This window comes from Rhinopithecus bieti, unplaced genomic scaffold, assembly GCF_001698545.2.
Source record: "Rhinopithecus bieti isolate Rb0 unplaced genomic scaffold, ASM169854v2 scaffold_42772, whole genome shotgun sequence".
NCBI classification, from domain to species: domain Eukaryota; kingdom Metazoa; phylum Chordata; class Mammalia; order Primates; family Cercopithecidae; genus Rhinopithecus; species Rhinopithecus bieti.
Window position 1 is genome coordinate 2,049,935 of NW_016818842.1, and position 11,825 is coordinate 2,061,759.

General features: G+C 49.4%; 1 protein-coding gene across 3 annotated transcripts in view; it reads right to left on the reverse strand.

The window, feature by feature from the left end:
• POR (cytochrome p450 oxidoreductase) overlaps positions 1–11,825 on the reverse strand; it is a 78,555-nt gene that overhangs the window by 34,716 nt on the left and 32,014 nt on the right. The window contains exons 1-2 of one of the 3 annotated variants that reach the window (XM_017857642.1): positions 9,749–9,768; positions 1,477–1,668 (exon numbers count right to left, since the gene is read on the reverse strand). In XM_017857642.1, coding sequence (XP_017713131.1) covers positions 1,477–1,664 — 188 coding nt within the window. In that variant the 5' untranslated portion in view covers positions 1,665–1,668; positions 9,749–9,768. Of the gene's footprint in view, positions 1–1,476; positions 1,669–7,347; positions 7,369–9,748; positions 9,769–11,825 lie in introns of those variants that run through there. The other 2 variants (XM_017857641.1, XM_017857640.1) reach the window with 2 other exon arrangements.

An 11,825-nucleotide genomic window follows, 5' to 3' on the forward strand; every position in this document is an offset into this window, starting at 1 on the left:
CTTGGACTGGAGCTGACATGACAGACGGCCCCCACTGGTGTCAGCACCAGCCCAGGATGGTCCTGGGGTGCAAGCTAAGGATGCAGCTGGGACTGGGTCCCCTGCAGACAGACAGAATGAAAGGGGTTCTGGTCTGAGAATGGCTCCCAATCCTGCCCCTGAAGACCTGCCCCTTGCCAAATCCAGGGAGTCCCTGAATGCAGCAGGCCCGTGCCCCTGGAGTTCCCTCGGCCCAGACCTGACCTGGCAGGTCCCCACTCAAACCTGGCCGCGGGCCTCTGCAGTCTGAGATTGGTGTTAAACACAGCCAAACGTAACCACAGGAAGTGATTCTGGCTGCAGGACCCTAAAGTCTGGAGAATGACTTTTCTGTGTGGCTTATGGAAATCAATCTTGGAGACACAGGGATGCAGTCACTTAGGCAGACCTTCGGTATCATTTTTTCCTATCTACATACCATCTGTACTATTATTTCCTTAATGTTTTTTTTTTTAACGAATCCATCTTTTTCACTTATTCTTAAAAGGAAGTTTCATGAAAAGTTTAGAAGAGCAACAAAATGAGGCCTGCCCAGAGATTTTGTGCTCATTAGCACACAGTGTTCCAGCTGGCTATAGCCTTAAAAGACTTAAAAATGCCAGTTCTAGGTTGGGTACCGTGGCTCATGCCTGTAATCCCGACACTTTGGGAGACCGAGGTGTGCGGATCGCTTGAGTCCAGGAGTTCGAGACCAGCCTGGGCAACACGGCGAATCCCTGTCTCTATAAAAAAAATACAAAACTTGACTGGGCGTGGCGGCTCACACCTGTAATCCTAGTTACTCAGGGGGCTGAGGCAAGAGAATCACTTGAACCCGGGGAGGCAGAGGTTGCAGTGAGCTGAGATCACACCACTGTACTCCAGACTGGATGAAAGAACAAGACTCCGCCTCAAAAAATAAAAAATAAAAAAAATTAGCTGGGCGCAGTGATGCACACCTTTAGTCCCCGCTACTTGGGGGGCTGAGGTGGGAAGATTGCCTGAGCCTGGGAGGCGGAGATTGCAGTGAACCTTGATCATGCCACCGCCACTGCACTGTAGCCTGGGCAATACAGTGAGACCATGTCTCCAAATGAATAAATAAATAAAAGGGAAAAAAGGGTTCCAGCTCTAGCACTGCTATTGCTGGCTCATGACCTTGGCAGGCCCGTTAACACCCTCGAGCCCCCGGTTCTTAATCTGAAAACTGGTGTCATTTTCAGAATGCTTCCTCTGAAGGTCAAATAAACAGCAGATAGAAAAGGGCCTTATAAACCCCACATAGGAGATGATTAAGGGAGAGCTGAAGCACAATCTAGCAAGAAGGCAAAACCCAAGAGTCGCCCCAAAATGCTACAAGGAGCCTTGCTTCTTTCAGCCTGAGGCCTGTGTGCAGGACACTGCTCGGAATGGTAACAGAAGAGGGACAGAGAGAGGAGGCTGAGAGGTGGCACTTACGATGTCTGAATTTTGGTGAACTCGGGGACTTCTTCTTTTTTCTTTCTAAAGAGGAACCAGTAGGTTAGGAGGCCCACGATGACTGAAAACAGAATCACGTCCGTCATGCTGAAAAGAGATACTTCTTCGGCCACCGCCTCGGACACGGTGGAGCTGGTGTCCACGTGGGAGTCCCCCATGTTGATCATGAAACTGTTAGGAGACAGAAACAGCAGACGTCAGCACAGGGGAGCAGGATGCCCTGAGGCTGGCTGGGGTGCCCACCTGAATGCTGGGCCTCATGCCCCTGGGGCTACAGAAAATGGTCACTGCACTGGGTAGGAGGAGCGGCTCACTAAGCCAGGTTCCTGCCAAGACAGCCACAGCCTTGGACTGAGGCTGACACAACAGACAGCCCCCAGTGGTGTCAGCACCAGCCCAGCGTGGTCCTGCGGTGCAAGCTAAGGCTGCAGCTGGGACTGGGTCCCCGGCAGACAGACAGAATGACAACCACTGACTCAGTGCGCTGGAACTTCCTCCAATCCCACAAGGACACTGCACGGTGGCGGGAGGGAGTCCACGCGAGACAGGACCACTTTGCAGCAAACCCTTTCCCCAACTGTGTGGCTGGCTGGGGTTGCCCTAAATCCTGTGTGCTCCAAAAGTCTCCAGGCCTGGCCCTTGAGTGGCTCCTGATATTCACGAGCCTTGGACTATCCTGCCTGGCGAGAGTGTCTCTGTGTTCCCAAGACCTTGGGCTATGAAGATAGTTCCTGTTAACAATGAGATGTATGGTGAATGCCTGCTTTCCTATGCCTGGGTGTCTTTTTTTGTTTGTCTTTTTTAAGACACAGAGTCTTGCTCTGTCACCCAGGCTGGAGTGCAGTGGTGCGACCACAGCTCACTGTAGCCTCAAACTCCTGGGCTCAAGTGATCCTCTCAGCTTTCCAAGTAGAACTTCTATGATTACTGGCATGCGCCGCTGCATTCATTTTTAAATTTTTTTTCTACTGACAGGGCCTTGCTATGTTGCCCAGGCTGATCTCAAACACCTGGGCTCAAGTGGTTCCCCTGGCTCGGCCTCCCAAAGCACTGGGATTACAGGCGTGAGGCCCTGTGCCTGGGGTTTCGAATCATGCTGTATCGGTCTGATGTCTGTGGGTACTGGAGATGGAATAGGTAAGCCTTCAGACCCAGACGCTCCACGCCTACACAACGGACCCACCAATAAAAACCCCGGAAACCTTGGCTTGGGTGACCTTCCCTGGGTGTCAGTTCTTCACAGGTGCTCTCACACACCGTTGCTGGCAGAATTAAGTGTGACCAGCAATGATGGAAACTCGTGTGTGACCACCTGGACACTCACGCCTGGCCTCTCCTGGACTCTGCCCTATGTGCCTTTGACCTTTGCTGATTTTAATTTGCATCATTTTGCTGTAATAAACTGTCATCGTAGGCAAAAAGCTTTTCTGAGTTCTGTGAGCCCTGGAGAATCACTGAATCAGAGGCGGGCTTGGGGAACCCCCATGTCACCAGCCTAGTTCCCTTGAAAGATGCTCAACGGGTCCTTCCATCACCGACACCTGATAGGCAGATCTGACGAGTCAACAAAGGTACAAGTGGGAGTCCCTGAAACAGCAGCTTCGGCTGCTTACCGAAGAGGCTGGGTTCAGCCCTGAAGTTCACATCATTCCATTTTGCAATCACGGAGATGACAGACTGGGTTTCTTTCACCACCAGCAGAGCACCCAGACTCAATCAGGAAAGCCTGAGTCATGTGTCAGCAATTAGGCAATGAGAGACCATGTTCTAGCTGACTGCCAATGGCTGTCACTGTCACCGGGAAACCACAGGGCTGGTCTGGGAAGCTAGGGCATCCGAGGGTTGTGGGCATCGGTCTACCCCTACACAGCCTGCTGGGAACAGACCATTCAGGACAGGCCTGCGAGCTTGGGTCTTTGCTTTCTCACTAATCTGAGATGCTTTTCCAAATGGTTTGAGTTCATCTCAGTTTAGCTTTTTTCTTTCTTTTTTATTTTATTTTTTTGAGATAGTCTCTCTCTCTGTCGCCCTGGCTGGAGTGCAATGGCGCCATCTCAACTCACAGCAACCTCCACCTCCCGGGTTCAAGCAATTCTCTTGCCTCAGCCTCCAGAGTACCTGGGACTACAGGTGCCCGCCAACACTCCTGGCTGATTTTGTAATTTTAGTAGAGATGGGGTTTCACTATGTCCGCCAGGCTGGTCTCGAACTCCTGACCTCAGGTCATCCACCCATCTCGGCCTCCCAAAGTGCTGGGATTACAGGCGTGAGCCATTGTGCCTGGCCTCAGTTTGGCTTTTTTGATATGACATTTTTTTTTGGCGGGGGGGATCGGAACCTCGCTCTGTCACCCAGGCTGGAGTGCAGTGATGCGATCTCGGCTCACTGCAACCTCCGCCTCCCTGGTTCAAGCGATTCTCCTGCCTCAGCCTCCTGAGCAGCTGGGACTATAGGCACACGCCATTGCACCCGGCTAATTTTTGTATTCTTAGCAGAGACAGTTTCACCACGTTGGTCAGGCTGGTCTCAAACTCCTGACCTCGTGATCCGCCTGCCTCGGCCTCCCAAAGTGCTGGGATGACAGGCATCAGCCACCGCACCTGGCCAGCTTTTTTGATATGACATTAAAGGACAAAGTGAATTCTGTTGTCCCCAGAGAAAACCATTTATATTTAATCTTATTAACACATTTAATATTTACTTAATGCTAGTCATATCAGGATCTCTGTCAAGCTTATGAGCCACCTGTCACATTTTCATAGAACCAGACAGAGAGGCATTTAGGATCTGCTTTGACAGATTCTGGAAGGACTTGTCCCGCAGAATCATGAGGCAGCAGACGCTCAGGGCCTGACTGGAACCAGTTGGGAGTGCCATGGTGACAGAGGAACTCCCCTAGCTGTCTAGCTGTTATTTATCACAAGGCAGCAGCCAAGAAACTTGCGCTGCCTGTCCCTCACCCTCCTCCCTTCTAATTCCCCAAGTGACTGGTCCCCTCATTTTCCAGAAGAGATCTAATGCCCATGAAGCGAAGTCCTTCTCGACACAGACTCAAGCTGACTGCATAACTCATGGCAGTTTCTACTAATAAATCGACGACACTGGGAGTGAGGTTAACACACATCTGTACCCATGTAATCACCGCAAGAGACTCCTGACGGACGTGCCATTCCCCACACAGTGACCAGGGGATGCTTTACAAAGGAAGTCAGGTCGGCCAGGCACAGTGGCCCACGCCTATAACCCCAGCACTTTGGGAGGCTGAGGTGGGCGGATCACGAGGTCAGGAGATCGAGACCATCCTGGCTAACACAGTGAGACCCCCGTCTCTACTTAAAAAAAAATACAAAAAATTAGCCAGGCATGGTGGCAGGCGCATGTAGTCCCAGCTACAGGAGGCGTCCCAGAGGAAGGAGGCTGAGGCGGGAGAACGGTGTGAACCCAGAAGGCGGAGCTTGCAGTGAGCCAAGATCACGCCACTGCACTCCAGCCTGGGTGACAGAGCGAGATTCCGTCTCAAAAAAAAAAAAAAAGTCAATCAGGTCATGTCCCCTCCCTGATCAAAACCCTACGATGGGCCGGGCGTGGTGGCTCACGCCTGTAATCCTAGCACTTTGGGAGGCCGGGCAGGCAGATCACCTGAGGTCAGGAGTTTGAGACCAGCCTGGCCAACATGGTGAAACCCCGTCTCTATTAAAAATACAAAAATTAGCCGGATGCAGTGGCGCGCGCCTGTAATCCCAGCTATTCAGGAGGCTGAGGCTGCAGAATCACTTGAACCCGGGAAGCAGAGGTTGCAGTGAGCCAAGATCACACCACTGCACTCCAGACTCCAGCCTGGGGGAACAGAGTGAGACTCCACCTCAAACAACAACAACAACAACAACAACAACAACAACAAAAAACCCTGAAATGTCTTCACATCATACTTCACACAAAAACCTAAAGTGGCCGGGCACAGTGGCTCACGCCTGTAATCCCAGCACTTTGGGAGGCCGCAATGGACAGATTACGAGGTCAAGTGTTCAAGACTAGCCTGGCCAACATAGCGAAACTCTGTCTACTAAAAATACAGAAATTAGCCAGGTGTGGTGGTGTGTGTCTGCAGTCCCAGCTACTTGGGGAGGCTGAGGCAGGAGAATTGCTTGAACCTGGGAGGCGGAGGTTGTAATGAGCCGTGATCATGCCACTCCTCCAGCCTGGGTGACAGAGCGAGACTCCATCTCAAAAACAACAACAAAGCCCTGAAGTCCTTACATAGCTCATAAGGCCCATTACGATCTAGCCCTTGGAAGCCACACTCCCACCACCCACATTTCTTTTTTTTTTTTTTTGAGATGGAGTCTGCGCTGTCTCCCAGGCTGGAGTGCAGTGGCACGATCTCGGCTCACTGCAAGCTCCGCCTTCTGGGTTCACACCATTCTCCTGCCTTAGCCTCCGGGGTAGTTGGGACTACAGGCGCCCACCACCACGCCCGGCTAATTTTTTTGTATTTTTTAGTAGAGATGGGGTTTCACCGTGTTCGCCAGGATGGTCTCCATCTCCTGACCTCATGATCCGCCCACCTCGGCCTCCCAAAGTGCTGGGATTACAGGTGTGAGCCACAGCGCCCGGTCTCCTACCACCCATATTTCTTACTACGCTCCCCTTCTTCACATCTTGCAGGTCACACTGGTCTCCTTCTGTTTCAGGGCCTTTGCACATGGCCATCTCGTTATTTGCAAACTTCACTCCCTCATTTAAATTTCTACTCAGATGTCACCATCTCAGACAGACTTTGCCTGAGAACAGAACCTACAACTGTCCCCTGGCCACAACCCCTACCCTCTGACCCCTCAACGGAGCTTATCCCTACCTGAAATTATATTATACATTACCCCACCACTGGCTATCTCCCTGACTAGAGGGTCAGCCCTACAAGGGCAGGGACTTGGCTTAGTTCACAGACTGGCATATGAACATTTATGTCGATTTGTTGAATAAATAAACATTTGATCAGAAGACAAGAACCTTCTGATTTTCGGGTACCTGGATTGGCAGTGCGTGGCTTACAGACTACAGAATGCCGTTATAATCTGAAAACCACACTACAACTCCATCAAGACAGTCTGTGAGGCAGACTCTATTCCCTCCTCTTCAAGTTGCCTGTCTCTAACACCTGCACTCCCAGCTTCGTTCAGCCTCTTCCCTGAGTTCAGAGTCAGGACCACACAGTCTCACGCAGCTAAGGAAACTAACGCACAACACCACAGAAAGTAACAGGAGCTGCTCCTTGAGGCTGTGACTGACTACCTGCAGCCAACAGGGGTGGCGCTTGACCCTGAGTGCCCCTCAGCCCCGACCAGCACACTGGGCGCTCCCAGCGCTCAGCCTGGAGGCTCCACAGAACGAGAATGTTCCCAGCAGCTTTGACTCTGAAATATCAAACTACTTCTGAGAGAAGACAGGTGCAGTAGGAAGGACTCAGCCATCACTTTATCCAAGGCCCTGAGCTACAGATGAGGCTACAAGGGGTAAGCACCTCACCCAAGGGGCAAAACGAGAAATAGGCCCAGCTTCCCAGTGGGCTGTGCTCACTGCCCTCTACTTAGGACACGGGTCTCTCACTCGGTGTGAGCTCCTGGAGGCAAGAGCAGCATCTCAGGCACCTCTGCGTCTGGCATGTGGTGGGAAAGGAAAGCCTCTCAAGGAGGTTAAGCTTGGAGGAATCCTAGGATTCAAGCAGTGTACCTGGGGGCTGAGGCCACAAATGAGCCCCTGGGTTAAGAAACTTAACCATTTTCCCCTTGATGCACACACAGACACCCACCATCTCTCCAGCCCCACCGTGAGCCACTCTCCAGCTCTCACCTTTGTGGTCCTGCCCCAGAGCCTGACAGGTGTCTGAGATGCTCCTCCTCTCGAAGTTCGTACTCAATCTTCAGACCTCAGCTCCACCATCCCCTCCCCAGCATACACTTCCTTGGCGCAGAATCCAGTGCGCAATAACTACTCAAGGGAATGAAGGGAATCGGTGAATGTATTATGATACGTGCAACATAAAATGTGCAGGAATCAAAAACACTAAGTGCAAAGATTTAAAACACACTGTGGGGCTGGCCACGGTGGCTCACACCTATAATCCCAGCATATTGGGAGGCTGAGGCAGGCACATCACTTGAGGTCAGGAGTTTGAGGCCAGCCTGGCCAACATGGTGAAACCCCATCTCTACTGAAAATACAAAAATGAGCCAGGCGTGGTGGCGGGTGCCTGTAATCCCAGTCACTCAGGAGGCTGAGGCAGGAGAATCGCTTGAACCCAGGAGGCGGAGGTTGCAGTGAGCCAAGATCGTGCCACTTGCACTCCAGCCTGGGCAACAGAGCAAGACTCTGTCCCAATCAATCAATAAACAAAACACACATTGGGCTTCTAGTGTACCTGTCTGGACAGATCCCAAATGTCCTTCGTTTGTGGAGCCCCTCTATCTCAGCAAATTTTTCAGGTATCCGTAGGCCAAAAAACATGCCTAACAGTTTCACGTATAAAGTAGTTAGGTCCGAACAATCACTGCAAACCCAGCATCGCAAAGATGTAAAATCCTAAGAAGGAACGCAGCAAGGATCTCATGTTGGAACTGTGAACTGTCCCAAGCTAGCACTTCACATGGAGTTCGACAGAACTGAACATCTGCCGCATTTGCGAATGAGGCACTTGTGAGTTTGCTGCAGTGCCCTGGCACAGTTTGGGAGCCACCTCTGCTATACCAAATACTCTGATGGGAAAACTCTGCATGTCTTAACTGACAACTCTCTTCCAGATCAGGTAGTCCCTACAGGTACTTCGAGGAGGTTCTGGAAGCCTGCGTGAGTGAGCCTTCTGCCCTGAAAGAGGCTTTAATCTCTGACTTTCTTCTTTATACCTTCAGCAAAAGGAACAGGGACAAGGCAGAGCTCATGTGGCCAAAGACAGTATCAGTCCAAGCAGCAAACAAGAACTAGACCAGGCTCTTGCCACACCAGCTGGCTGGGATCCCAGACACACCCCTTACCAACAGAAGGCTTTGATGTTCTCATGTGCAAAATTAGATACAGAGCTGGGTGCGATGGCTCATGCCTGTAATCTCAGCACTATGGGAGGCGAAGGCGAGCAGAATGCTTGAGCTCAGCAGTTCGAGACTAACCTGGGCAACATGGCAAAACCCCAGTTCTACCACAAAATACAAAAATTAGCCAGGTGTGATGGTGCGCACCTGTAGTCCCAGCTATGTCGCAGGCTGAGGTAGGAGGATCACTTGAGCCCAGGAGGTTGAGGTTGCAGTGAACCACAATCACACCACTGCACTCTAGTCTAGACAACAGAGTGAGATCCTGTCTCAAAAAAAAATTAGGCACAGAAAAAGGCACATGTCAAAATACCAGCCAAACAGATCTCCCCAACTCTAAATAGAGCAGATCTGACTTGATCTTTTATTATAAATTAGGTCTCTACATAAGTCTTCATTATTATACAACATACAGACAGAGAAGGGTAAAAACTATTCATGTATAGCTTGACCACGATTCCTTGTCAATTTCAGTAGCTGACTGATTCCTGCCAAGGTAGCAATCAAGGGCAACAGCTCCAGTCCCGCACACCACCGAGCAAGATGGACAAACAAATCAGGGGGCACACAGGCTGGGGGGCACTGGCGGGAGCCTCACCAGCTTCTGAAAGGGGAGAATGACATAAGAACACAAGGGCTCTCTGAGGCCAACAGTTTGCAACACTGGAACAGGTTGTCTTCCAGGAAGTGTTTGCAGTTTTGCATTTGCTGTTTGCAACTTCTGGTCAGTAAACAAGATCGAGCAACCAACTCAGCACTGATACTGGCATGAGTCAGACACCCCAATCAAAGCAGTAACAAGGAAGGAAAGAGAAATAAAACATGTAGTCAGCCCTTTAGCTGACTGTCACTGTCACGTCACGGCCACCTAGACAAGGCTCTGGCATCCACCTTCTGCCTGCAGGGGGAGCGGGGTCATTTGGGTTCACAAACCCCTCTGCCAAGGTTTAGTGGCTTCAAGATGAGGGAAAACCCTCATGGAACCATACCCTACTGTTGCCTGACAGCACAACCCCCAGAGACTGAGAGGTGCTCGGGGAACACTACACTGTCCAAGGTGACCTATTAAAAAGCAGTGTCCAAGAGTGACTCAAACAGATTGCTCCATAGCCAGAGTGCCCAGGAAGTTTATTATCCATACTGAGATGTTGGTGCAGATTTGTGTTTACCTTCTGTGAGGTTGTTTCTTGACTCTGTAGATTTATGTCTTTTACAAAATGCAGCAACTTCTCATTTATTTATTTTTGTTTTAAGGAGACAAGGTCTCGCTCTATCACCCAGGCTGGAGGTGTAGTGGCGTAATCACGGTTCACTGCAGTCTCAACTTCCTGGGCTCAAGGGATCCTCCTGCCTCAGCCTCCTGACTAGGTGGGACTACAGGTATGCCTCACCACACCTGGCTAATTTTTGTATTTTTAGTAGAGACAGGGTTTTGCCACATTGCCCAGTCTGGTATTGAACTCCTGGGATTCTGCCCGCTTCGGTCTCCCAAAGTGCTGGGATTATAGGAGTGAGTCACTGTGCCCGGCCACCCTTATTTTTTAAATAACTTTTCAGCCTCACTCTCTTTCTCTTCTTCTCCTGGGACTTTGGTGACATGAAAGTTAGATCTTTTATTAGTCCCACAAAATCCTGAGGCTCTGTTCATTTGTTTTGTTTTGGTTTTTAGTCTAGTTTCTGTTGTTCAGGTTAGGTAATTTCTACTACTCTAACTTCAAGTTCACGGATTCTCTTCTGTCTTCTCCATTTTGCTGTGGAGTCATCCATTCAGTTTCCTATTTTGGCTACTGTATGTTTCGGTTCTAAGACATCTGTTTCATTCTTCTTTCTATGCTGTTTAATTCCAACATCTGTGTCATCTTGATGCTGGTGTCTGTTGACTGTCTTTTCTCATTCAAGTTGAGAGTTCTGTGGCTCTTGGTATAGTGATTGAATTTTATTGTATCCTGGGCATTCTGAGTACTTTAAGATCCTGAATCTTACTTAGCCTATTTTATTTTAATTTTATTTTTGAGACAAGAGTCTCTGTTGCCCAGGTTGGAGTGCAATTGTGTGATCTCAGCTCATTGCAACCTCCGCCTCCCAGGTTCAAGTGATTCTCGTGCCTCAGCCACCAGAGTAGCTGTGATTACAGGCGCATGGCACCACACCTGGCTAATTTTTTTTTTTTTTTTTTTTTGTATTTTTAGTAGAGACAGGGTCTCAACATGTTGCTGGGGCTGGTCTCAAACTCCCGGCCTCAAGTGATCCACCCACCTTGGCCTCCCAAAGTGTTGGGATTACAGGCGTGAGCCATTGCACCCAGCCTCTTTTGATTTTATTAAATATTCTCTGTCACCCTGCTGACAGGGAAGGAAGGTATCAATTCATTGCTGTCAGGCAAGATTCAGTGTTCCTCCTGGGCCTCCGCTGACAAACCCTAGCTTGGAGAGGGAAGAGTACTTCATTACTGCTCCCCAGATGGTCTGAACTGACACATGGGGTGGGGCTCCCTGGTTCCGCCCAGTGGTGGTGAAGTCCTGACTTGCACTGGGCCTCCTCTGATGTCACTTCCAAGGAGAGTAGGTTTCCTTGCTTCCTTGAAGAGTCGAGGTTTCCTTGGCTATTTTTTTTTTAAGTTGATAATTCTCCCTCTTGCAAATTTCCCTTAAAAGATGTTGCAGGTATGAAATAAGACTGAGCCACAGGAGAAGCACAGCCCTTTGGACTTCCCTGCAATTTCTATAGCATTCGCTCATATCTTGGAAGCATTTACAGGAAAGCCACCAAGAGGGTTTAAGAATGCAATTCCTTGGCTCTTGATGAATCAAAAGACATTACCAATACTTTTCAGTTGTTATTTACTTGGGGAGTCAATGCCAAGTTTGAAGAATTAGCATGAAACAACTAAAAATAAGAGCATTTTCAAAGAAGTTGAGAAAAGTTTAGTACCATCTGAACTGGAATCCACTAAGATGTGTTATAATGAATGCGGGGGGCAGAAAAAGACTTAGTTGGAGCCTACGGTTGTTCACTATATTATTCACCAGCAGATACCATGCAAAAAATTTGAATCTATTATATGTGATCAAACAAGGGAATGTCAACAGTATCTGCTCTCACAGACTTAACCTAAGGTGGTCTTAAGGATTTTTGTCAAAAATAGAAACTGAATATCCTAACTGTTCTACCATACAGCAGTTCAGCAGCTTAGCAGTGGTAAAGTCTGGTGTGACTATTTTTTTTTTTTTTTTTTTTTTTTTTTTT